The sequence below is a fragment of the Rhinopithecus roxellana genome, chromosome 16 (genome assembly GCF_007565055.1).
Source record: "Rhinopithecus roxellana isolate Shanxi Qingling chromosome 16, ASM756505v1, whole genome shotgun sequence".
Taxonomy (NCBI): Eukaryota; Metazoa; Chordata; class Mammalia; order Primates; family Cercopithecidae; genus Rhinopithecus; species Rhinopithecus roxellana.
The window spans coordinates 51,017,608-51,044,652 of NC_044564.1; the positions used below are offsets into that span (position 1 = coordinate 51,017,608).

General features: G+C 41.0%; 1 protein-coding gene across 4 annotated transcripts in view; it reads right to left on the reverse strand.

Annotated features, from left to right (window-relative positions):
- Window positions 1-27,045, reverse strand: part of PGM5 (phosphoglucomutase 5) — a 180,495-nt gene that overhangs the window by 12,301 nt on the left and 141,149 nt on the right. For all 4 annotated transcript variants that reach the window (XM_030920218.1, XM_030920217.1, XM_030920219.1 and 1 more), the window contains exon 11: window positions 20,414-20,548. In XM_030920218.1, coding sequence (XP_030776078.1) covers window positions 20,414-20,548 — 135 coding nt within the window. The remainder of the gene's footprint in view (window positions 1-20,413; window positions 20,549-27,045) is intronic.

The following is a 27,045-nucleotide window of genomic DNA, read 5'->3' on the forward strand; positions in this document are numbered from 1 at the left end:
TTGTAAAGACAAGGTCTCCTTATGTTCCCCAGGCTGGTCTCAAACTCCTGGGCTTAAGCAATCCTACCACCTTGGGCTCTGAAAGTGCTGAGATTACAGGTATGAGCCACCATGACATTGTCTGTTTCCTACAGCAGTTAGTTCACTTATATTGAAAGTAATAACCAATAAATTCAAGTTTAAATTCACCACCTTATGTGCTTTTTACTTGACCTAGCTGTTTTTCTGTCTTGATTTTTTGAAGTTCCCATGTTTTCCTCTCTTAAGAAGTTATGTAATTTTCTTCTATTTTTTTTAATGGTTACCTAGAAACTCAACATGAATCCTTGACCTATCAAAGTCTAATATTTAATCTATTCCTTTATTTTCTTCCAGTATATTCAAGGATCTTACCTTAACTGCAATTATTCTCATGGTGTTTAGTTATTGTGGTTGTATAATTTAATTCTCCATCAAATGAATATACATGTTTCAGCACAAGACATTATTATTAATGTTTTATACAGACCATGTTCATTTATACCAACTCCTATTTTTAACATTTCTTTTATTCCCTGCTGCATTTTATTCCAAATATCCATCTGGGATAATTTTCCTTCTTCCTGAAGAATATCCTTGAGAATTTCTTTTTGTGTAGATATTCTCTCAGCTTTTATCTGAAGATGTCTTTATTTTGCTTTCATTTTAGAAGGAAAGTTTTGCTAGATTAAGAATTCTAAGCTGTCAGTCTTATTTTTAGTGTTGATGTGGAAAAATTAGTTGTCAAACTATTGCTTCTTTGCCTTTGATTTTCTGCAGTTTTAGCCTGATGTGTCTAGATGTGAATTTATTTTTATATATCCTGCTTGGCTTTCTAGAACCGGTGGACTGACCTCCTTCATTGGTTCTGGGAAATCTTCACCTATCATTTTTTCCAGTGTTGCCTGTACCCAAGTCTCTCTCTCCTCTTTGGAGACTCCAACTAAATTATGTTAGCACTTCTCACTGTATCCTGTGTATCCTTACCCTCTATTCTGTATTTTTCTGAATATGATCTTTCATCATCTAAAGGCAGCAATCTTATATTTGTTCTGCAAATCATAAGGACTAAACTGAAAAATCAGATGCATAGTTTCTTCTGAAATATTTTAAGTTCACTTATATTCTTCAGCTGCTGTTAAATCCATTTATGTTCTTAACTTTGGTTATCTTTCTCAGCTCTTTAATTTCAACATCTTGATATCTTTTTATAGTTTTCAGTTATTTGTTAATGTTTTTATGTTCAGTGCTTTATTTCCATGAACATAGTGAAAATAACTATTTTACAGTGTGTATTGAATAAATTCCAGTATCTATAGGTCTTTTTCTGTGGTATGTTGTTTCTGTTGATTCTGGTACATGTTGCTTTGTGTATCCAAGTGCTTTATAATCTTTTACTGTTCGGTGCCCATTTTGTTTGAAAAATTGCTTATAGAAATAACTGGAGACCTAGAATATTGTTAGTTTCCTTAATTTCATTTCATGAGACTCCCGAGGGAGCCAGAAGATCAGAGCCATGGATTTATAATCCTCTGGAGTACAGTCTGTATACCACCTTTGGAATGGTCTTCTTTAAGTTTACAACTGAGAGCAGGGGTTGTTATGCCAGGATCTCTGCCTTTGGTGTGTACTTAACTAACCATGTTTCTTTTGGCCACATGAAAATGCCACATGGGTCTGCCTTTTTGCTGCCTCTTTGGTTAGTCTCCTGGGTAGCAGAGGCAGACTGTAATAGACCAGTCCTCCTCTACCTGGACCTGATACCTGTCACCTTTACGCTGTGCCAGTCATCAAAAGCACCTCTTCTTTAGTACCTCTCCTAGATAGACAAATTCCCTAGGACAGAAAGAGCTTTGGCTCATTTCCCTGAATGCCAACGCTTTTCCTGTTCTTGTTACTGTTTTATTAGGTCATTGGTCAACCATGCTTTTAATAAGATGCTTTAATATATTTCTTTCAGCTCTTTTCAGAGGGAAGGTTAGTTTGAATCACCTAATCCACCACTACTAAAAGTTAGAAGTCCTTCACGTGGAAATTGTGTTGTTTTGTAATCATTTTTCTGCCAATATTTAAAAATCAAATTTCATTTGAAAATCCAGATATCTTGCTTCTTTTAAAATCAGAAAACCTGGCAACCTTGAGCTCACATATTAGCAACGCAATAATTAAAGACAGCTGAGCATCACCAGAGTGCCCACCATGCTCTATTGGTCTTAAACTGGCCGCAATCTAGGACTTACTGCCTGTGTTGGTGGGTGACTGAATTTGCTACCACTGAACAAGCAATAGTGGACTAGAGGCAGTGAAATAATTTTAACATTAGTAAGTATAAATTTTACCGGGATAGTTACATATCCAGGAATCTGGGGCATTCTAATTTAAATTTTCTCTTTTTCTGAAGTAGAGATTTTTGTATTATGAGGGCCTTGAAGACTACTGTGGAGGGCTGGTAGATTTGCATAAGGAGCCCAGCAACCATTTGGGGAGTAAAGGTACTGCAGCCCTCCCTGTCCCCTATTATGCCTATGCCCTGAGATGCAAACTCTCAGCATGGACTGAACTGCTCATGACTACAACAGAGAACTAGGCCAGGCATGGTGGCTCATGCCTGTTATCCCAGCACTTTGGGAGGCCTAGCGGGGTGGATCACCTGAAGTCGGGAATTTGAGGCCAGCCTGACCAACATGGAGAAACTCCGTCTTCACCAAAAAAAAAAAAAAAAAAAAAAAAAAAAAAAAAAAAAAAATTAACCTGGCGTGATGGTGCATGCCTATAGTCCCAGCTACTCGGGAAGCTGAGGTAGGAGAATCGTTTGAATCTGGGAGGCGGAGGTTGCAGTGAGCCAAGATTGCACCGCTGCACTCCAGCCTGGGCAACAAGAGCGAAACTCCGTCTTAAAAATACAACACAACACAACACAACACACACACACACACTCACAGAACTATATAAACACAAAATCCAGGAACTGTCTCCACTCAACCCAGCCCTCCTAGGAGCACACCAGAGCTGGCAAAGCAGCTGTGCGGGGACATCACAAAGCAAAGAGGCTGAGACTCCAGGCCCACTTTGGCAAGGAGAACTCCTGGCTGAGTGGAGCCCTGAGAGTGTGCGCTCTTTCCCCTCCCATGTTGAGGGACTGCCAAGGCCCAGGCAGGGTCCTTCAGTGGCCAGATGGTGGAGGCTCACCCCACTACCTCCTTTCAGACCTACCCATGGTGAGGTTCACCCCAGGGTGGTGATGCTGCTTCTCTGGGAGAGGAGTTCACACTCTCTATACTTCCCATAACTGCCACCCCACAGCCTACTTGAGGTAACCAGTTACAAAGTAGCACAGTGGCATTCTCCAGCTTCCAGAGGGTACAGCCTTATAAGAAAGGACTAGCCCTTGGGAAAGGATTTGAGGACATAAAAGGGAACAGGAGGACTGAAAGAGGAGAGACCACTCTTCCTACTAGTCTGGAACTGTGGGGCTTGAGGACCGCCTCTGATAACATTCTTAGAGGATGGATTAAGGTGCATTAACTATGCCAGATTGAAGATGGGAACGCTGGTCTACTCCAATTTACTTTTCATAGGTGGGTGAGCACCCCATATTTTTTTGAAGGCACATAATAAGGACCTTAGTTAAGGTCTTGGACTCTGAGGCCCAAATGTAGGTTCAAATACCAGTGACACTGTTTAGAAACAGTAGATTGTTCAAATTCTCAGGGCCAAAGTTTTCTTATTTGTAAAACATAGATGGATAGCATGACTGCCTATAGCATTGGATTGTGGTGAGAATGAGATATAACACACACAAAACACATAGCATTCTGCCTAGTCCCCATACAGGGCGAGCACTGATATGTCCTGATGAACACTATTATTATTACCATTATCATCATCAAAGCCATAAGCCTGGCTTGCTATTAATAAAAAAGTAGGCTACAAGTGAGTGGACCTGCATACCGGTCCCAATAAGCTGACCTTTGGTAGATAGTCAACAATCCTAGCTTAAGTTTATTTGCCCATAAAATAAAGTTCATGTTATCTTTTTGATAAAAGACAAAAAGAGATTAAGAATGTTGAGGTGTTCCCAGCTCTTGGAGTGAGAAAGCCACTCAACTCAGAGGCAACAACTCTCTGTGTCAGCGAGAGGGTCAGTGACACACCCAATGGAGGAAAGCTTGCCTGCATTTTTGTGTGCACCATGCCCTATATATCGAGCCAGAGAGAATACAATCAGATTGCAGTTGCATAAGACAATGTTGACAAGAGAAGGGACAGACATCACAGCTTTTGGAACACATTCCTTAAGGGTGTATCAGATTCTAAAGAAGTTAGCAAAGACTTCCATATTGAGCAAAGCAGAGTGGCAGAGTTGAGTTGAGGAGCAGAAGCAAACTAGAAGAGAACTTCTGCCACGAGGGCCACCTGAGTCTTATGGAGGAGGCAGTAGTGGGACAGTCATTAACACCAGGCACTAAAAACATGGAAATGAGCCCTGTAAACGAGGAGAGACTCTTCCCCACAATAGAAAGACTATTAGTGAAATTGAAATTAATGGGTGGTTAATGCACACTTTATGAACGCAATTTTGACAAAGGAACATGTTCTTTTATGGCCTTTGCCTTTAGACTCAGCTGCCATTTAACCTAACATATTTAAAGTGTTTTAAATAATTGACCTTTTCCTAGTAATTGAAGTTGTGCTAGACTGTCTACCTACAATTTTAGCAAGGCTTTGTGCCTTGACAAAATCAGATTAGAACTTTCTTTACTTCATCCATGTTTATTTTGAATCTCTCAGCTCAGCTAGTATAATTGTGTGAAGAAAACAGTCTAACACTGCTGAGTTGATGTTGAGGAAGGGTTTCTATGGAGATGCAAACTGAAACTGATTCTCTTGTTTCTTTTTTTGTTAATTGACCTGAGAAGCAGGAACAAGTCTTCAAGGATCTTGGCACATTTGTCTGGGTTATTTTCTGCATGCTTTATGATTTTCCTAAATGAGGAAGAAATAGAGGCCAGGCACCTCTATAAATGCATCCTATTTGGTTTGGCCTTAGAGGGTTTATCTGGTCTGGAGACAACGTCAATCCTGCGAAGCAGAGGTGGAAATAAGGATCCCAAAGGTCATCCATCACAGGACTTCTCACACTTTTATTTTTCGTTTTTTTTTTTTTTTTTTTTTTTTTGAGACGGTGTCTCACTCTGTCACCCAGGTTGGAGTGGAGTGGTGCAATTTTGGTTCACCATAACCTCCACTGCCTCCCAGGTTCAAGCGATTCTCCTGCCTCAGCCTTCTAGGTAGCTGGGATTATAGGCACCTGCCAACATGCCTGGCTAATTTGTATATTTTTAGTAGAGAAGAGGTTTCACCATGTTGGCCAGGCTGGTCTCGAACTCTTGACCTCAGGTGATTCACCCACCTCAGCCTCCCAAAGTGCTGGGATTGGAGGTGTAAGCCACCGCAGCCAGCATCAGTTTTCTTTTTTTAGAGACAGGGCCTCCTTAAGTTGCCCATGCTGGTCTTCAACTCCTAAGCACAAGGGATCCTCCCCATCTCAGCATCCTGAGTAGATGGCACTCTACAGGCTAATGCCACCATGCCCAGCATTAGGACTTCTCAAACTTTAATGTGCACATGAACCACCTGAAGAGCTTGTTAAAATGCAGAATCTGAGTAAGTAGATCTGGGCTGGGGCCTGAGATTCTGCATTTCTAAGCAGCAACCAGGTGATGTTGATGCTGCTGGTCCAAGAACTACCCTTAGTGTAGCAAAAGTATAAAGCACTGTTAAAAACAGTGTAAATGTATTTTCTTTTAAACTTTTTATCGACTCTTATCCATTAAAAGGAAAGCAAATTCATAATGACTGCAAATTCTGAAAAACATGGGTTGATATGAGTCAGAGCCAGTGGCTTGATTCAACAATGTAGAAACACTTACATGGTCAAAGACAGTGTAAAATGTAAAACTGGGAAATCTTAGTATATCATCAAAGTCTCTTAGCTTTTGTTAAACACCACACCGACTGTCCTAACTGTAATTCCCAAGAATATAATTAAAAGCAAAGAAAAAGAACAAAACCAATAGAATTGCTACTTCCTAGGGAAATGGGGTGAGATTCCTTGGAGACTGGGTTTGAAGATCATTGTTAATGTGACTGAAATGCACTAGTACATTGTTACCAGCTCCCAGAAGCCCCATTCACATGGGCATGCAATGTCACAGCACTCCCTGGCTTGGGGTGACTACTGACATGTCACGTGTTTGCTTCCCATTCTTTGTAAGAATTCACCAGGGCTCATATTCATACTTTCTTTCTTCATCCCATTTATCCATTAACGTTTTCCCCTTTTCTTCTGACATAGTGCTGCTCTTCTGAAAATCATGTGTAAGCAATTGCTTTAAAAAGAAAAACGAAGAACCCTTCTGACAAGAAACAAAAGACCTGAAAAAGGAATTTGATTTCACAAATACAATCATTTCCCTTTCATGTTTGGCTGCAATCAAAAGCTACGGAGTTCAATCTCAGAAGCCTAATGCTGGAGATTTCCAGAGAGATTTGATATTTTTTCTCCTAAAACATTACAATTCATCTATATATACAAATATACACAAATGCAAACATAATTTTAAATTTTACAGTGTGGATGGTTTAGCGAAACTCATGTTGATGCATGCTGTACTGAATGTAATCAGAAATTGTGAATAATGTGTCATATTCAGAAACCTGTAAGGCAAGGGTCAACAAATTATAGTCCTTAGGCCAAACCCAGGCCACCACCTGGTTTTGGTGCAGCCATAAAAATGGTTTTTATGTTTAATGGTTGGGGAAAAAAAATAAGATTTTGTGACATGTTAAAATTATCTTAAGTCAATTACAGTGCCTATAGTTTTATTGGAATATAGCTTCACTAATGCATTTATGTATTACCTGTGGCTGCTTTTGTGCAACAGTGGCAGTTGAGAAGTTGTAACACAGACCATACGATTAATGTTACAGGTTGAATTTGTCTTCCATAAGTGCATATGTTGAGGTTCTAATTGCTAATAGCTCAGAATGTGACATTATTTTAAGATGGGGCCTTTACAGAGGTACTCATGTTAAAATGAGATCATTAGGGTGGGCTGTAATCCAACATAACAGGCGTTCTTATTAAAAGGGGAAATTTGGACCCAGAGACACACAAGAAGGAAGATGATATGAAGAGATACAGGGAAAAGACAGCCCTCTATAAGCCAAAAAGAGAGGCCTGGAACAGATCAACAGATCCTTCCCTCACAGCCCTCAGAGGGAACCAGCTCTGTCAACACATTCACCTCAGATTTCTAACCTCCAGAATGAGAAACAAGTTCTTGTTTTGTAAGCCACCCAGTTTGTGGTACTTTGTTACATCAGCCCTAGCAAACTAATACAGCTAGCAAAGCCTAAACTATTTACTCTCTGGGCTTATTCAGAAAAAAACTTGACTCCTTCTCCAAGGAACCAATTTTTCTGTTTAACCCCTTGAAGCCAGTGAGCACATGCCTCCTGGCTAGTCAAGAAACTTCAGGGGTCCTTTCTTCAATGAACCTGCCTTTCATCACACACCCCCACTCCAGTGTTCAAGCCCTTTCTCTCTGGTAAAAGAACTTGGAACAACAAATGGATTGCACATTATTTGGATGAAATGAAATCATTGAACAACTCCTACTTACTACCTCTTACTCCAAGCCAGGAACGTAGTGAATTTGTTCCATGAATGGAGAGACAAGTAGAGAAACTCCACTTCATCCTTGAATCTTCTGACAAAGCATGGTACATCTAAAATGCCATGTCATGAGAGCCCTGGGAGTTCTCAGAGAAGACCTAGGTTTTTAGAAGCTGTCAGTTCTCTTGGGACATTTCTCATGGATCCAGTTTGCTCTCTGAGATGGTAATTTGGAGGGAAAAGGACAAGTCAATTGCAGTATAAAACAAATTGCTAAGTAATCTGGGAATCTTTTATCGTCATGTGACAAGAAAACCAGTCAACAATTATTAATAAAAATCATGGTGGTGAAACCCCTTCTCTACTAAAAATACAAAAATTAGCCAGGCATGGTGACACGTGCCTGTCTGTAGTCCTAGCTACTCGGGAGGCTGAGGCAGGAGAATTGCTTGAACCTGGGAGGTGGAGGTTGCAGTGAGCTGAGACTGCACCACTGCACTCCAGCCTGGTGAGAGAGTGAGACTCCATCTAAAAAAAAAAAAAAAAAAAAAAAGGCAGAACAATAACATTAATGACAATAAACATTTATTGAACATTTATTTACATGTCAGGTATAAATCAAAAATATAATTCTAAGCCCCAAACTGACTGAATTGACATCTCCCTGCCCTCCATTATTGGCCAAAAGGATCCTGAAAACTAGTTCAGGCCATGACAGGAAAAGGGGATAGCATACGCCTCGATATATCCTCCTCTCTGGAGCTTAGGTGTTGACAGTTAGAGATTCTAGGACTGACAGAACAGACTCTTTGCAGCAATAAGATACTAAATTCCAACCTGACCCTGACACAGCATCAGATGACAAATAACAGGCACTGAAGGAAATCAAAGCATTTTACCCCAAAATATATTCTTGGACATAATTTGGAATGGCTCTACAAAGCCATCTTTTGTGGGGGAAATCTGCCTTCTGTAGAGAATCCCTGTCCCTTGCTAGATCTTTTCTGGAGAGTCTGACACCCTTTGAGGTCTAATAAGAGATATTTACCATCTATTCTCTCTGAAGCCTGCTACTTAGAGGCTTCATCTACATAACAAGAACCTCAGCTTCCACAACTTTCTTTATCTTAACTCAAACATTTGTTTATACTGACTTTACCTCTTCTGACAAAGCTTAACTTTTTCAACCAATTGCCAATCAGAAAATCTTTGAATCCACCTATGACCTGAAAGCCTCTCCTTCTTTGACATGTCCTGCTTTTCTGGGCCAAGCCAATGTATACTTTACATGTGTTGCTTGTGTCTTTGCCTGTAACTTCTATCTCCCTAAAATGTGTGAAACGAAGTATAAGCCAACCACCTTGGGCACATGTTCTCAGGACTTCCTGAGGCTGTGTCACAGGCCATGACCTTTAACCCTGGCAAAATAAAACTCTAAAATGATTAAGGCTCATCTTGGTTGTTTTCTTTGATTTACACGGGCATTGTGCAAAACTCTTTATGTATACGAATTACCTGATTTAATCATTACAACAATATAAAATAAGAAGTATATCTATCTCAATTTGACTGATGGAGAAATTAAGTTGCCCAAGATCACAAAACTGGAAAACGGCAGAACTAGGACTCAAAACCAAAATAGCTGATTTCAAAGCCCAATGTTTGTATCAGAGGCCATCCAGCCTTGATGGTATGCGAAAAAAACAAAATCTTCTTGGAGTGCTGCCTAACAATTTTAGCCACCTGAGAAAGTGACAGTGGTTTTGTCTTTTCCTCTGGCTGTTAAGCTGGTGTTTTTTAGTTCTAATGCTTTGACAGCTTAGGGCCTGGCTGACGCTGGAAGGTTTTGTTCTTCCCAGGGTTAGCTAATTCCTAGAGATAGCAAACACCACACCCTGGAGCTTACCTTTCAGATGCAAACCACACACTTCCTTTCTCAGCCCCACACAGGGCTCTCAAACTTGGGCCACTATTTCTCTGCCCTAACCACCCCAAGGGTAGGTACCAGGCAATTAGGGACAGTCCCTATGCCCCAGAGCCTGCTGAAATTATTCAAACAAGCTAATCCTAAACCTGCTCACCATGCTTTACCTTGCCTTTCCCACAGAATCCCCAAAAAGGCTTCACCCACATTCTTCCTTTGCTCATTCTGCCTCCTGTCTGACGTTGGCGCTTCCCTGTGTGGCCCTGTGTGGCCCTGTGTGGCGTGTTGTGCCCCCTCCTCTTGGGAACTGTGAATAACAAACTATCAGTCATCTCAACATCTGTTGGCCTCCCCATACCTGAATAATAATGAAGTCTACATTTTAAGCCACTCTCTCAGCCTCATCTACCTTCCATCTCGTATCATGACGGTAGAGTACACAGGCCCAGCCTGCCAAAGTATGCCTCATGTGATGATTTGTACCAACAAAAATGCTCAAAAATAAAACCAAAAACACAAACACGATACCAAAATTGTATAAACCTCTAACTGCTTTCCCTCCTGCCCAAGGCTTAAGCATTCTGGCATTGAGATGCTCCTCCCTGGAGTTTGTCAGGCCTGCCAGCATTCCTGGGAGTCAAAAACAAGGGATGGGAAACTCCCTCACCTGCATCTTGAACAGGAATTCTCATTCTGGGATTAGGGCATCGAACTTAAAATCAGCCAAGAGTAGACAGGAGAGCAAAAACAGCCACATTCTCCCCTTGACAGCTCAGATCCTGTATTCTCCATGTGAATGAAGCATGACCATGGTGGGAAGCCCAGGCAAAGCTGCCTCCAGGCGCTGGCTAATTGCACACACTACTCCAGAGCTTCCTTCTGAAGGCCACAGCCAACCTCCAGGTTCGCTGTCAGTCCCCATTTGTTAAGATACACTCTTATTTATTATATAAGCAAAGCAAATGATTTACTGTACACCAAGGAAGGACACCACTTCAAAGTAAACCGGAATCACCACCAGTTCATGAGACCTGGGTAGCTTTCTCCTGAAAGGCACGGAAACGTGATTGTGCTGTGCATCTGGGCTGGAACATAAAGGCTGCTGGGAAAGGCAGATTGTGCTGGACACAGCTTGTCAAACCCATTCATCTGGCAAGAGAAGTGATGACCAGTGACCTCTGGACTTGTGTGACTGCTGCAAATTCATTCATGCTCCTTTTTCAGGCTGAGTAAACAAGATCCATCAAGACTCAGTGATTTGTGGATATAAACATCACTGGGTTAACCAATAGCTGGTTAAGCATGTGCTTTAGACACGGTAAAACCGGCACCAAAACAAAAGATATTTTGGTAAGAAGCTGATATTTAATATTTTAGAAATTAGAATAGCATTATAAGGAAAAAATCAAAGTGTTTTTAGGTTTCCTTATATTTATTTTTAAAGCTTATTTTGTTTTTTTTTATTTTAAACGACATACAAGAAAGTAGGGAGGAGATATAATTTTTTTTTAAGAGTTCAGTCTTTCTCAACTGTAATCCAAACTTGACCCAAAGCCAGGATCAAGGCATGCCTTCTGGCTCTTTAGTGTTCTGTTCTTAAGACCACTGGTTCTTGGGATAAGCTGGCGATGCCGATATTCTTGCAAGATTTGGAATTAAGGGCCTCTTTTGTATATATTGCCATGAAGGGACATGTGAGATGGGCTGTGTCTGTGGGATTAACATGAGTGGTTCATGGTGGCAGTCCGTAGTTTCCCACAAGTCCCAGACTGTGTGTAGTGTGGATACACAGGGCTTTGCATACTCAGTACCTTGAAAGGAGATCTGATCATAATGTTTGGCCAAGAAAAAGGCTTACAGTCATAAAAACTCTAAAAAACCCTGGTCTACAATAGACACTAGGCCCTGGCGAAATCTCCCAGATTCCTAACCAAGGGAGTTTTTTACATGCCATCAGATGACCAACCCTCCCAGGGGTGTTCTCAGCTCCAGGAAAACAGTATGTAGTAACGGCAGAGTATGAATCCAGATTTCAATATCTAAGGAAGGAAAAGGACTGTTTGCCCCGGTGTTTCGTTTGCCTCTTCAGAAAGTACTCATCTAAGCAGAAATAGAAAAAAACCTATACATCTTTGCATCTTTCCAAGTTTAATTCCCCTCCAGTTATGAAAACACAGCCATATTAAATTCCTTTCTACACCGCTAGAGGGAAATCTAACCCACCTGACCAGAACTTGTTTCTTCTTTCTTTAAAAAAAAAAAAAAAATTATAATTACAGAACTAAAATTTTAAGACTGACACTTACTTTGAGACATTATCCTGCTCAATACTTTCTACCCTTTCCCCTGTTTTAAAATTATTTGAATATATGCAGGCAAAGAGACTTAGAAAAGCACAAACCAGCCATCCTAGTTGGGCAGGAGGGTTGACAGTTGAGAAACTGTTCTAACAGTCAACCTGAATATCTTCCAGTTCAGCTTGAGTTTATTTCCTCAAATTACATATTCATTAGTTATGGAGAACAGCTGGTCCTCTTTCCCCACCTCACATTATTCCTTAGATTCCTGAAAACCTCCAAGTCACGCCTCTCGTCTAAGCGGAAAGAGCCAGCTCCTTAACTTGGTCCTAGAGGTTAGAGCCCAACTCTCCACCAAGTGTTTCTCTCTAAACTCTCTCGCCAACACTTTGCCCTCCCCCATAGTTCCAAAGTGCAGCAATACCAACCAAATTCTGAGGAGAAAAATAAAATGAGGTATTTCCTCATGTTTTCTCTCATACATATGGCTATTAATATATCCTTGCTCAGGTTTTCTTTTTAAATAACAATGTTTTTATTTATTCTTAAAGCTGAATTTGTTTTCATTTTTAACTACATATGGGAAAGTAAGAAGAGGAAATGTAATTTTTTTTTCAGGGTTTGGGGGGCTATAAACTGTAATCCAAAGTTGACCCAAAACCAGGACCGAGGCACAACTTTTAGCTCTTTAAATCACATATACCTGGTATGATCCCAAAATCACACTCTCATACACACATACACGTACACACATATACATATACAAAAGTCTTTATCTTGTCATGAAAGTACATGGCTAAGTGAATGAGGATTTGTGTCACTTCTGAACTCCATTCTGTTTCTCTTTCACATCATGTGTATTATATTTATTTCTACTTTATTCTCCAAGTTTTTGACTACTCACTCTAGATCCCTTATGAAATAGAAAAGATATCCAATATTTATTTAGAATATTATTTTCACAATGTTTCTAAATCCTATTCATGGCTAATTCAAAATTAGTACAGAAAACTGGTTGTTTTTAAGGCACTATTCACTTTTATAACTGTTGTTAAAGGAAAAACCTTAAACAAATTAAATTTAAGAGTTTAACTGAGCAAAGAACGATTCTTGAATCAGGCAGCCTTCAGAACCAGATAGGTTCAGAGCAACTTGGAGCTGCCACGAGGTCAGATAACATTTATGAACAGAAAGAGAAAAGTGAAGTACAGAAAGCAGAAGTGAGGTCCAGAAACAGCTGGATTGGTTACAGCTCAGTTTTTGCCTTATTTGAACACATTTTGAAAAAGTGGCTGCCTGTAATTGGCTGAAACTCAGCCGCTGTGATTGGCTGGGACTCAGCTACTTGTCACAAGAGTAGGTTACAATCTGTTCAGTCTGTTTACACATCCAGTTAGGTCATAGTTCACTATGTATGGAAAAACCTTTAGGCCGAACTTAAATTATGTAAGGAGTCAGCTTTAGGCTGAATTTCTCTTAACAGTGTGGAATAACAAATACATTTGGTGTTTGTCCTCAATTTCTGGCACAGAGCTCCTAAAACCTTTGGAACTTCCTGAATGATAGGAGTGTCCTTTGTTATTTCAGCCACAGCAGACTTTATGCTAATGAGGGACTCTTGGTGGGCCCCAACATAGTTTCAAGTGGAGGGCTGGCTGCCAGAGGAACCAAACAGGTGGCTAGAGGGCTGTAACGTTCAGCCCCACCCCTACAGGGAGGGGAGCAGGGCTGGAGACCAAATTCAACCACCAAGGGTCAATGATTTAATCAACCGTAATTACCTAGTGAAACCTCCATAAGAACCCTTCAACAGGGTTTGAAGAGCTTCCAGGCTGGTGAACACATCAAGGTGCTGGAGGGTGTCTTACTCAGAGAGGGCATGGAAGCTCCACACTCCTTCTCCACACCTGGTCCTATGCATTTTTTCCATTTGGCTGTCCTGGGTTCTAGCCTTTATACTGAACCAGTAATGCCAAGCGAAGCACTTTCCTGAGGTCAGTGGGTCATTCTAGTGAATTGTTAAATCTGAAGGGGGGGTTGTAGAAAACCCTAAATTTGTAGTTGGCAAGGCAAAAATGTGGGTAGCCTGTGCACCCTATTTGCAGCTGGCATTCCTACTAGAAGCAATCTTGTGAAAGTGAGCCCTTAACCCTGTGGGGTCTGGGCTAAATCCAGATAATATCAGAACTGACTTGAATAGAATTGTTGCACCCAGTTGGTGTCAGAGAATCATAGAATTGATTGATATGAGGAAAAAGCCTCTCAATAACACTGAACTGAGGCTCCAGCGGTAGCCTTGGACTCAAGCACAAGTAAAAAGAAATTCTCTTCTGGCCCTTCAACATTAACATGGGCAACATGGATTTTGTTATAAGAAAGACTTAGTTTGAACCTCCAATCCAGAAACTACCCACTCCATGAATCTGAATTGCTCCCTGACTCAGTTTCCTTTCCTGCAAAAGCAGGATAATTCTGCCATGGGGCCACTGGAACGATGAATAAGATAAAGGATGTATCTAGAATGGAGCCTGCATATTGTAGGGACCTTAAAAATGGCATTTATTTTATTCAAAACCTCAGTCATAGGAGGAAACCCGATGATAGCACCAACATTCATCCTGAATACAGAATATTTCAGCTTCTTGTGTGATATAATTGGGCTGAGATATTCCGAAGTAATTAATGGTCAATATTGCAATAATTTGGCAAAACTACATTGGGCATTTACCATGTACCAGGTGCACTGGGGATACAGGGAACTAATCTGACAAAGTCCCAGCCTCCTGGTGCTTCCATTCAACTGGGTGGAAACAGACAATAAAATAGAATATATATATATATATATGATGAGGATAAATGCCATAGAGAAAGCAAAGCAGGGTAGGGAGGTAAGAAGTACCTTCATGTGAGGGCTATTTTATATCAGGTGGCCAGGGACACCCTTACCGAGAAGTAAGGAGACAAGCCATGCAGATGTCGGAAGGAAAAGCATTTCAGGCAGAGGGAACAGCCATCATAAATAACACAAGGCAGAGCGTTCTCATCATGTTCACCAAACAGCAGGTGGAGTGGAGAGAGAAGCGGGAAAAAGAGATAGCAAATGAGGTCAGAGGGAGAAGGGGGTCATTTCCAGTATGTCGTTCAAGATCATGGTAAGGGTTTGGGCTCTTCTCTGAATGAGGTGGAGGGGAGGATTTTAGCAGAGCTATGAGGTGTTCTAACATGTTTCAGGAGAATCACTCTGATTGCTATGCTGAGAACAGGGTGGGTAGAGAATGGGCAAGTGTGGAGGGAAGGAGACCAGTTAGGAGACTATGTACCATGCTAGAGAGAACAGCGCTTGGCCCTGGGTGGAAATGGTGGAGGTGGTAAGATGGGGTCAGATTCTGGGTGTGTTTTGAAGGTCACATTGATAGGATTTACTCTTGAATGAGAAGGACTGAGGCATGAAAGAGAGGAAAGAAGAAGTCAAGGCTGAATCCTAGGGTTTTTTGGCCTAACCATTTGGAAGAATGGAACTGCCATTTACTGAGATGGAGAAGAATGAAATAAGCAGGAAGCTGGAGTTTGTTTTGGAGGCGTGCACAGGAGGCTGGTGGGAATTCACTGTTGCACATGTCAAGTTGGTGATGTCTATAAGACATTCAAGTGGAATCCAATAAGCAACATAAACAGAAGTCGAGGAGACAGAGATCAATGTGTGGAACGGTATTAAAAACAGGTGCCGTTCATTCTACAGTTTTAAAGAATTCAAGGTCCTGCTGCTAGCACTTCACAGTTGACTTAGCTCTTTGCTATTCAACGAGTGGCTCCTGGACCAGCAGCAGTGTATTGCCTGGGAGCTTGTTAGAAATGCAAAATCTCTGGCCCCCCTCATACCTGAGTCAGACTCTACATTTTAACACATTCCCAAGGTGACTGACCGGTAATTAAAGTTTGAGATGCACTTGTCTAATTAATATCATCCGGGAAACTTTAAAAAATCTACAGGTCCCACCTCAAAACAAAGTAGAATCTCTAGGACTGGGGCCAAAGCATAGGTACTTTCACCAAGCTGCCCGAGTGGTTCTGATGCGCAGCCTGGGCTGAGAACCACTGAGCTAGCTGACTCTTCTCATTTCTGTATGTTCCCTCTTTCAAGTTTCATTGCTAGTGTTCTTAGAAAGCCATCTCCACAGAGATATGCGGTTCTAAGAGAGGATGCAGGCTGGTAGCTAGAGTAATCATGTCTCCTGGTTTATTGGGGACAATCTAAAGTAATTATCTTTCACTCACAAAAGTACAGATCCCCAACTTTTGCTGGTTCTACTTAATGATTTTTCAATCTTATGATGGTGTGAAAGCAATACACATTCAGTAGAAACCGTACTGTGAGTCCCTATATGACAATTTTTTCACTTTCAGTATAGGATTCAATCCATTTCATGAGATATTCAGCACTTTATTATAAAATGGGGTTTGTGTTAGATGATTTTCCCCAACCATAGGTTAATGTAAGTGTTCTGAGTTTTTGTTCAAGGTAGGCTGAGCTAAGCTCTGATGTTCCGGAGGCGAGGTGTATTCAATGCGTTTTCAACTTATGATGGGTTTATTGAGGTGTAACTCTGTTGTAAATCTAGGAGCATCTGTATTCTGGTTTAGATTACAAATCATATATTCTCCCTATGTAAAACAAAATGGCTGTGTACTTTATTTCTGGATTACGAAGTCTTATTAAGAACAGGTAGAACAAAATGACAGATGACCTTCGATTTGACAGGTGAATAAACATGAGGGACCTGGTGCTTAGGTATTAGTCGTTAAAGCCTTCTAGGTACAACTTATCAAAAATACATACTTAAAGCCGGGTGTGGTGGTTCACACCTGTAATCCCAGCACTTTGGGAGGCCGAGGCGGGTGGATCACTTGAGGTCAAGAGTTTGAGACCAGCCTGGCCAACATGGGAAACCCCATCCCTACTAAAAATTCAAAACAAGCCGGGGATGGTGGCAGGCATCTGTAGTCCCGGCTACTCAGGAGGCTGAGGCAGGAGAATCCCTTGAATCCAAGAGGTGGAGGTTACAGTGAGCTGAGATCTTGCCACTGCACTCCAACCTGGGTGCCAGAGTGAGACTCTGTCTCAATAAAACAAAAACAAAGAAATATTTAAATTCCTCCATTTTCAGGATGACTGGGGGGAAAATCAGGCCCCTCCCGAGGACTGGGGTGAGATGGGATGTGACTATATTCTGCAGTGAAAATACTAAAGCCAAGGGTTGATTAGCCACAGGCTGATTATCAGTCTGTGATTTTCCTAGCCCTTAACAAAACTTCTCCTTCCTTTTCCTTTTGGATCTTCTATTGTTCCTTAACTACTCCACCCACAGGCTGAAAGGGACAAGGGAAGAAGGTCAATGAGAAGCTAATTTACCAGCCCTGCTAATAAATTGGATGGGAAATAAAATGGAAACAATTGTACTGTTTCTGGTTACCTGTGATTTTAAACGCTTTTGGCTCATTCCTTTTTCCAAAAGATTACCAGCTGGTTTGAGGGTTCACTGAAGGCCTACTGATTTCTGGTAAAATTAAAATAAACTTGTATTTTAAAAACTAGGTAGTCTTCCAGCAACAAGCCTTTGGAAGCTTTCCTTCCTGATTTACCAGGGACACAGAGTGGGATCAGGGCAAGCACCTGCTCATTTCATCAGGGCCCTCCCCGGCCCGTCCTCTCCTTACCACCAATTCGTAGGCACACATGGATAGAATTTTAAAACAATATTTTTGATGTAGATAAGAAATTATTTGACATTAACTTAAAACAAATAGCATAATCACTGTTCTACAAAAGGATGCAAATGAAAAATCTACATGTGAGGGTATGGTCTAAATGCATATAGATTATATCACAAGTTTTCCTAATTGCATCACTAGGATTGTTACGAGTATGTCTGCAAGGCAATCAGTGTAAATGTTTAAAATATGCTCTGTTCACATGTGTTCAAAATGTCTGGAAAAGAAACTATCCATGGGCAAAGTAAAATAGCCAGATGCTAATAAGCCAGTTGAAGGGAACTCTCTGTTCTCTTGCAAAATAATTTGAGTGTAGATGGCTATTGAGTTAGCGTGGGTAAAACATTAAAAACTCCCTGTTGAATTGGAACAAGATTCACAATGGAATCTTTACAGATTAGAGAAGGTGGAAGGGGTTCTTTCCGTAGCTGAGAAAGCAACACAAGCAGGTCTTTCCAGTCAGGCCCTGATCAGGAATAACACTAGCAGCTTCAGGAGTACATCTTACTTTGATCTCTGTTCACAGTTAATCAAAGGCTTTTTGGAAGGCAGAAGCAGGTGGTCCTGGAAAGCAACCTTATAAGGAGCCTCCAAAATGCTCCAACTTAAAGGCTTAGGTAGAGTTCAGCAGTAATTAAGACAGGTTGGCCTGCTGAGAGAATCTTCTTGCTTTCCCTTAGGTGGTTACATTTCTTTTAAAGTCTTTATGATATATCCTGACTCAAATGTATTATGCAATAGGGCTTAAGTTGGTGAGTGAATGATGTATGGTATTTTAACAAGGAGTTCTATTTTAATGTAAAACTTTTAGCTAGATCATGTGCTACATCCTCGGGGGCCCATCTAGCCAGGTCTAGGATAACTCTTGTTTCTGAGAAGGGAGGGCAAATCAGCAATTGCAACAGGAACGTCAGTGAAGGGATTCACCAACCCCTCAAAGTGGCAAATTCTTTTCACCAACAGGATGAGAAATGTGCAGTCATGGGGACCAAAACCAGCATGACTTATGTTTCCTTTACTCACACGACCTTCTAAGAGTAGGCTGATGGAGGTTTTCAGCTTCAAAGGAAGCCTGGGGGCGGGGCGGGGGCGGGGTGGGTTGGAGGATCAAAAGCACTGCTTTTGTGGACTGCCTCAGGGAGAGACTCATGTGTGTATAGGATTGTTGTGACACTTGTCTAATGGCCTGGTCTCAGTCCAGCGTGGAAGGTAAATAAAAATAAGCAAATATCACAACCACTTACCCTGTGCAAATAGGGAAAAGAATGTTGAGGAAAAAATAGCCCGGAGTCAGAGTGAGTCAGAGTTGGTGAGGCCAGGAATATCATTCCTCACCCTGTACGTAGCTCTGGACTTTTAGGCCCCTGCTTTAATCTCCTTCCCCAGCATGAGATGTAGAATAGTGTTTTATTCGGAAAGACAGGGTAAGCTTCAAATTCTTGCATGATTTGGTACTATCTTGGGCAAAATGTACTCACTAACAAATTATTTTGGCAGAGTTTGGCCCATCCCCTGCATGGAAAGGCTATGATCCTGAGAGGAAGAGCCAAGGGCTTCATGCTGGCCACGTGCTTTACCCACTCATGCTCCTGGTTAACCCTGAGAACAGTTCTCAGCCCCCTCCAGCCTCTCCTGTCCCATCTAGGATGATTTTACTCCAGGCAGAGCTCCTGGCTGCAGGGTCAGGTGTAAGAATCTTAGCACCCATTGTTACCAAGTTCTTTGAGACCCTCCAAAGAAACTGACCATGAAGAAAAACCACAACAATAAACAACAAACAAAAAACAAAACAAAAACAAAACACTAAACTACTGACAAAGAAAGAAAACCCTCCCAGGTATCTTACTCCATCAGGGCAAATTATAGCTAGAAATTCTGAGCACCTTTAAAATTAGTAGCAGTGAGTATTTCTCTGTTTCTGTACTTTTCCATAAAGGAAGTATGGCAGGTAGAACAAATGTTTTCATCTCAAAAAATCATCTCATCAAGGACCTTGCTTCGAAACCTAGATTGAAGACCAAGAAGGCAGGAGCAGCCAGCTGTATAGCTTGAAGTACCCAACATTAGAGTGGGTTGTTTCTGGTATTAACTAATGTTGCCTGGAGCGTTAATGCATATGGGAGTGGAGAGGCTTATGGTTGTGTTATTTATGATTTTTCCCAGTTCTTAATTCGCCTTATTGTTGAAAACATGAGGAGATTTTGCCAAACACAATCTAGCTGAGCCTTGTTAATGTCTTTCCTTAACTTAAAAAGCCACCTATATCCTCTCCTCTCAGAGTGGACAATATAGCACTCTCAGAGACAAATCCCATCTGTATTGGCACCTCAAGGTCATGGTCCAAATATCTGGAGATTCAGAATTTACATGAGCATAGTCAAGGCTCTGAGAGTTTCACCAGTTTGACTCTAACGCTAAATTTCCTTGTCTATAAAAGGTGCCTTTTCTTTACCCCAATTAACAAACCACTGAACAGTCAAGAGAGGACAGTTGTTTGGGACATGCTGGTCTAAACGGATTACAAATCGATGAGAGAGAGCAATTTTTCTGTTTCAAACACTATAATGAATGAATTAAACTTGCTTGGAGTTGCACCGAGCTTGTCCTCCAGCTGAAATTATCACGTACCTTTCCAGAAGGTAAAATAGCCCCATTAAAGCCCCATGGAGCTAAATTTGCCATGAGCTGCGAGACACAGTGCTGGGAGCACAACTGTTTCTGTACCTGTGGCTCCTGGTCATGGCCGCTAGGGTCCCTCTCGTAGCTCTCTGCGTACAGTCTGAGGGTGGCCCGCACACCACTGGAGGAACTGAGCCGGAAGATGAGCCGTGATGCATCCGAGAAAATAATCCTCAGGCCCTGAGACGGAGAACATCCAGAATGGAGCAGTGAGCAAATGAATACCTAAATAATAATCATTAATACCTGTCATAGAAATCAGAATGTTTTTATACCTCAACACAATCAGAATCAAGACTATTTATGTATTGGCTCTGGACACAGGGCATGTGATGAACCTACTTAGAGTTACCCATTTGTCTCTTTATTCTACTTCCATTGCTTTGTGGTTCATGTGGGGAAAGAGGAGCAAAGCTGTGAACAGATATACTTGAGTTCTCTTGGGCTGGTGATATGGGAATCAGAAAGAAGTGGAAGTCACAAGGATGAAATGATATTCAATAAATATTCTCAGGGCCAAAGTTTGTCCCTTGTAAATCTGTGGATGCATGAAAGGAGCCAATTTGTCTATTACAGTAAGATGGATTGCCCATATTAAAGTTACCCCGGCATGAGGTTAGGCTGCAGGTTCCTCCGCTGGCAAGGGAACCCTCCAGTGAAGTGCCCAGGGCTGGAGCCTCAGCTAGGCTCTGAAGGTTGCCAAGTACACTGCCGTCCTTTTGTCTCTGTCCTTTCTTCCGTCAATCAAGAAAAATGACAAGTCTCAATTATTTTAGGAGGTTTATTTGCCAAAGTTAAGGATGCACACCTGGGAGACAGGTCTATGCCTTTCTCCGAAGATGATTTTGAGGGCTCCAAATTTAAAGGGGAAAGGGCAGGATATTGAGAAGTACACAATTTTCATGTAAGAGGTGGGTAGGGAAAAATATTCATGCCTTTGTCTGGCTCATTGAAGCTGCATTTTTTTTTTTTTTTAACATAAGATGACACGGACAAAGGAGGCAGAAGAAAATTGCAGGGAATCTGCATTTTACATAAGATAACAGACAAAACTGGGCCAGGGGAACAATCACATGTGCATTTATGTCTGGCAGGCCAGGGGTGGCTGCACCTATAAAGTCTCAATTTGCATTGCCACGGTGAAATTTTAATAGAATCACCTTTAGAGTAAAGATCTAGTAGCTCACCAGGAATTCCCTTGTGGGCAAAATATGGGGGAGGCACGTAGCTTTTCATCTTGTAGCCATCTTATTTAGGAACCAAAAGGGGGAGGCAGGTTTGCGTGACCCAGTTCCCAGCTTGAATTTTCCCTTTGGCTTAATGAGTTTGGGGGTTGCAAGATTGAATTTCCTTTCACACTTCCTACCTGACTTTTTCTTTGGCCTGACCACCAGAGTGGGGTGGGGTCAGAGCTGTGGCCACAACTACTAGTGCTGCCTAGGATTAATTCCTCATTGGTTCAGCACAGCTCCATTCGCTATATATCTCTTCTCAGTAGAGGCAGGGATATTGCAAAATTATGACCATAAGATCATACTGTGACTTCTGTTGAAGGAAATGTGTTCTCCTAAGACAACTGATAAGGTAACTCTTGTAAATAAGCATATTGGCAGGGGCCAGGGGAAGGAAGAGGAGGGAACAAAATAATGTATCTGGTGACTTGTTATTTTGGAAAACTTAGATGTCTCAGGAGACATTGATATCATGCATTCTCCCAAAGCAATTTATCCTTGAAATTTCTCCGGCCTCAAGTCGTGTTTAAGAATAAGCCATTAGTAAAAAATATATATATATCTGCTGCATATGTGACTGCAATTGTTTACCCCCACCCCCATCTGGTGGTATCTGCTGGGGGACACTATGGTTTCATCTGAGTGGCTTTCTGCTTTTAAGTTTCCCAAATAAATATTTTAAATTCCCAAATAAAAAGCTTTAGTTTCTTTTGGAGTGGTTCAATGTCTGCCACAATTTGTGTGACCAAAGGGAGCTATCTCCCCTACTGGCAACCAATCACTCTGTAATACTGGCTTTGCAAACAGGATATTATTAACCAGGATTTATTCATTGGGCAAACATTTTAGAGCGGCCCTTATGGATTAGGTACTGCACTAAATCCTGGGTATATGAATATAAAGACACAGTAATTGCCCTCCTTAAGCCTGCAGTAGTTTATTACAATGAACAGAAACTGTCTTCTTAACCACCTTATGCTGCTGGAGAGGTGAATAGTTACAAAATTCCAAATGGAGCAAGTGAAGCAATTACTGACTGTTTACAAATCCCTGTATTTCAAATTATGTTCAAACTGACAAGAAAGCCCCAAAGATCTCACAATTACATTAATATTCATAGCCTTGTTTTTACAAACTCTTTTGAAGCTGTTACTTATGTTTAAGCCTACATTCCCATTGTCACTACACATGGGGCATGTGAGTACATGACTCTGCTCAGAACTATGGCTTACCCATAAATTGGTTAAAGTAATATCTAAGGATGAGGTCCTAACCCACCTGTTGCAGATTCCAAGTCACTTGGGGCTACTTCTTCTGATGAGCCCCTGGACTCAATCCTTTAAAATACCTCCCATTAAACAATTAACCTCTCAGATTCATTTTTGACCAGTGAGGGGGAAATTTAAGAATTCAGGTCATAACAGACTATAAACATGTGTTGTCTGCTCATAACTAAGCCTTTCAAAAATGAAATAATGTTGTTTTCCCCTGTGGTTAATTATAATGTCTTTGACTGTACTACACGCTACACACCTAGAAGATTATTAGAACTTCTGTCTGGTAGCCTGGAATAGATTTCTCACTTGGAAAGGTGATGAAGATGTGAATAGCATGCATCAGCCACTGGAAATGGTCCAGCATCTTCCCTCTTTCCTAGGAAACCAACCATGAGATGTTAACTGAGAATCCTTGTTGCTTTTCAAGACCATTCCAGGTGAGGAACATCATAATTCTTCTTCTCCACAGGGAATGGAAGGGTTTCTTTAGAGCCAGCCTAGTTCTGTGCTGCAACAATCCCAGCACCGTGTCGGCTGAGGGCCCCTTTTATGTGTGAATAGCTGTATTGGATTGCTTTGGGATCTGCATGTTCTTTCAATGAACTTAATGAATTTGCAACCCAAACACGAGCCATGTTCTTTCTATCATGTGTCATCGCACAATAGCATTTAAACTGTGAAGACAAAGTTACCACTGACCAAGACTTGCAAAGTTTCCAATTGTTCCTGAATTCCAATGAAAGAATACCAAAATCACATTTATTTTTTAGGTTATACCAGGGGTTGGCACTATGTAGACTGTAGGTAAGAAGTTGACATGCCACCTGCTTTTACGAATCAAGTTGTATTGGGGCACAGTCATGTCCATTCATTTATATCTTGTCTACGGCTGCTTTTGTGCTACAGCGGCAGAGATGAATAGTTGTGGCAGAGATCATCTACCCTCCAAGGTATAAAATATTTACTACCTAGCCCTTTACAGAAAATGTTTGCTGACCCTTGGTATAAGGCATTACATTATTCATAACATAGAATACTTGCCCTTTATCCCTGCACCAGAAAATAGAAAATATAACCATTTGAATTATCAAAATCTCAGTAGAGAGAAATTATGTTTATGAAGATTGTTATAAGGATATAAAATCCCTCCATTCCCTGGTGTTCCAGCTTCTAGTCATAGGTTCATCTGAACCTGTATTTGGCTCAAATCAACTTACCTCTCACCACCTACTCCTAACATAAATGAATTTATTAAATTGCACTTTAATGTTCTCACTTTCATTGCAGGATGCTACAAGCTATGTCTTATAAAATCCACTTTTGTAGTCACTAGCAGAAATATTGTTAGAGGCTGTATGAAGCTCTGCCTGAGACATTTCTTCAAGAGCCAAGTATTAGGAAAGCCTTTCCTTCCCTAAGGAACTTGTATTCTTTTTCTTTCTGACAATAAGAACTCTGTAACTAACCACATTTCCCTCTTCGATATGGCTGCCAGGATACTTAATGCCAAATTTGAGGTTCAGCCCAAGTGGATCCTTATGACTTGCATGACTATACATTTTTCTTCTTCTGTTCTTGACTCTACTCTTACTTATATACTCCCTAGTCTTGATTTATGTTTCTTATTTATATTCTAACAACTTCATTATGTGTGTTTTTGCCACCACAAGTCTTGACAAAACAAGGCTCAGTGAAAATGAATAAAACAAGTTTCCACTGCAGTGTTAACCCTAAAATTTTGGACTTGCTGAGTTATGACTTTGGGCTCTTCATTAGCTAACAAGCTCTGGGAGGACAGAGCCTATATACCTCGTTCATCGCCATTTTATCCACATAGCTTAGGACAATGCCTGGCACACAGTAGACCCTTTATAAACACTTGTTGAATGAATGTCACTGCATGTTCGACAACTAAAGTGAGCACCATTGCAGTCCCCCTGAGGCAGTCTCAGAGAGCCTCCCCTCACATTTAGCAAGGATCCACAGGCTACATGAAAACACGTGCACATTCTTCATGGTGAACTAGAGCTGATGTATCTACCTTGAAGGGTGGTTGCAAAAGATAAACTAATAAATAAAGTGCCTGGCATAGCATCATCATGGCAGGGCTTGACTGTTCACTCCTCTGCCATTTCTCAAGATGTCCTGAGACAAGGGCCAGTTTTGGCTAAAAACAATGGAGTTGAACCATGGTGGGTTCTTGTCCTCAGAAGTATGGTCTTAGACAAACCATTAGCTCATTAATTGCAAACTGCTACCTATTGGAATCAGTGGGAGGTCTTTAAAAAATGGTGCCTGGCTCTCACCCCCAACATTGTGATTTAATTCTTTGGGGTGTCACTTGGGCATTAGGATTTTAAAAGTTCTCTGGGTGATTCTAATGTGCAGTAACTAATTGCAACAACTTTTTTCTGGGCCACTTGCCTCATCTATCAAGTGACTGGACTGTGCTACATGTCTGTTATAAGGAAGGTCCCTTTAGGATTTAAGGTTTCATAGATAGGCTATCACTGGGCTGGGATCTTAGGAGGGCTGTTAACACAGTGAGGCTAATAAATCAGCTTCATGCCACTGAGTCCTGAAAGCTTCCTCCTGGGGCCTTGTCAGCAGCAGAACCACCTCTTGAACCATCTGACATTATTATTATTATTTTTTAGCACAATCTTCAAAGGAATTCCTGGGGCAACTGTGAAAGAATTCATGATATCTCCCTAGCCACAGCAGCTAGAGTAGCCGGAATATCCAGGATGACACACAGCCACACACTCAAAAAAGGGAAAAATATGCTCTCCTTTATTAGAAGACAATGTTAATTATATGGTGGGGAGGCGGGTGGGTATCAAAAGAACACTTCAGTTCCAGCTTAGTGTTTTCCTTCCTTTTGAGTGCCTGTGGTTGTGAGCTTTAATGATGACAGTGGAGTTCTGCTCACCTTAGCTTTGTCCCAGTGAAGAATGGTTGTTAAAGGATTTCATATCCCTTGTCCATATGCAGCTATCTCCACACAAAAATCCTCCAGTGTGCTTCCAGTTATCACTGTAGCATCTCTTTTTCTCCCTGGATTTGCCCCCTTTTTGATTTACTGTTTATGAAGAGTCAGTTTGGAAATGGTACAAGAATAGCAACTGGATAAACTCAGGCTAGAATGCTGGCTTGATCACTTTTTAGCTGGTGGTCTTGAGTCACTTAAGCTCTCTAAGCCTTCGTTTCCTAAAAAGCAGATGAAAAATAATACAGCCTAGCTTATTGGGTTGTTGTGAGTGTCAGATCAGAAAATGTATGTGAGAAATGCTTTGAAAATTATCAATATCACTGTATAAATATTATTCTTATGCTAAACTTTTAATCAAAATGGTGCTATGCACGAAGGCTTTATTTAGTAATCATTTGCAAAATATGAAAGGTTGGAAAACCTAGGGCGTAGCACCATTTTCATTGAAAGTTGTTGGCTTGTGATGCGATGGTGCATACTTATTTATTTTTAAATTAGGCAGAATTAAGATTAATTTTAACTTTGCTCTGCCCTCTGAAATCACTACTAAACTCATGGATCTCTTGCAATTTATATTATCTTTACCTCTTATTGAACTGGCTTACTCTTCATAATTGGTCAGTTGAGACCCTTAACATCCTGAAAGAAGGATCTTAGAGTCGTTCTTGCCAATTTCTCTTTTTATTGAAAAGAAAGAAGTTAAAACACTTGTCAGGGTAACATATTTAGTAAATGGAGGAGCTTAATTTACTTCCATGTAGGTCTTCTCACTCTAGGCTTACAATTTGAGGTTGAACCATATGCAACTACTGATATTCATACATTGCTTTTCATGCGAAATATCTGAAAAATATCTTGTGTTTTGTATTTTTCCCAAAGCTGACACAGAGCCTTATGTAGAGTAGGTATCTGATAAATGTTTAATAAATAAACATTAGAGTTTTTACTGTTTTTTTTTTAATTTTTAAAATAAACCCTTGTGTAAATCAATACAGGGAAATCTGTAAGTTGCTAAATGCACACAGAGCTGCCAGATGTTAGTTTGGAGACTGTAGGACATGTTGCAGCCAGGCAGGGAAGGGTGAACTGTACATTACCAACAGTTATTTGGCAGCATCGGACCTAGTCAAATACTGACTTAGGATGAATTCCAGGGGAAAACAGCATATGGCCCTG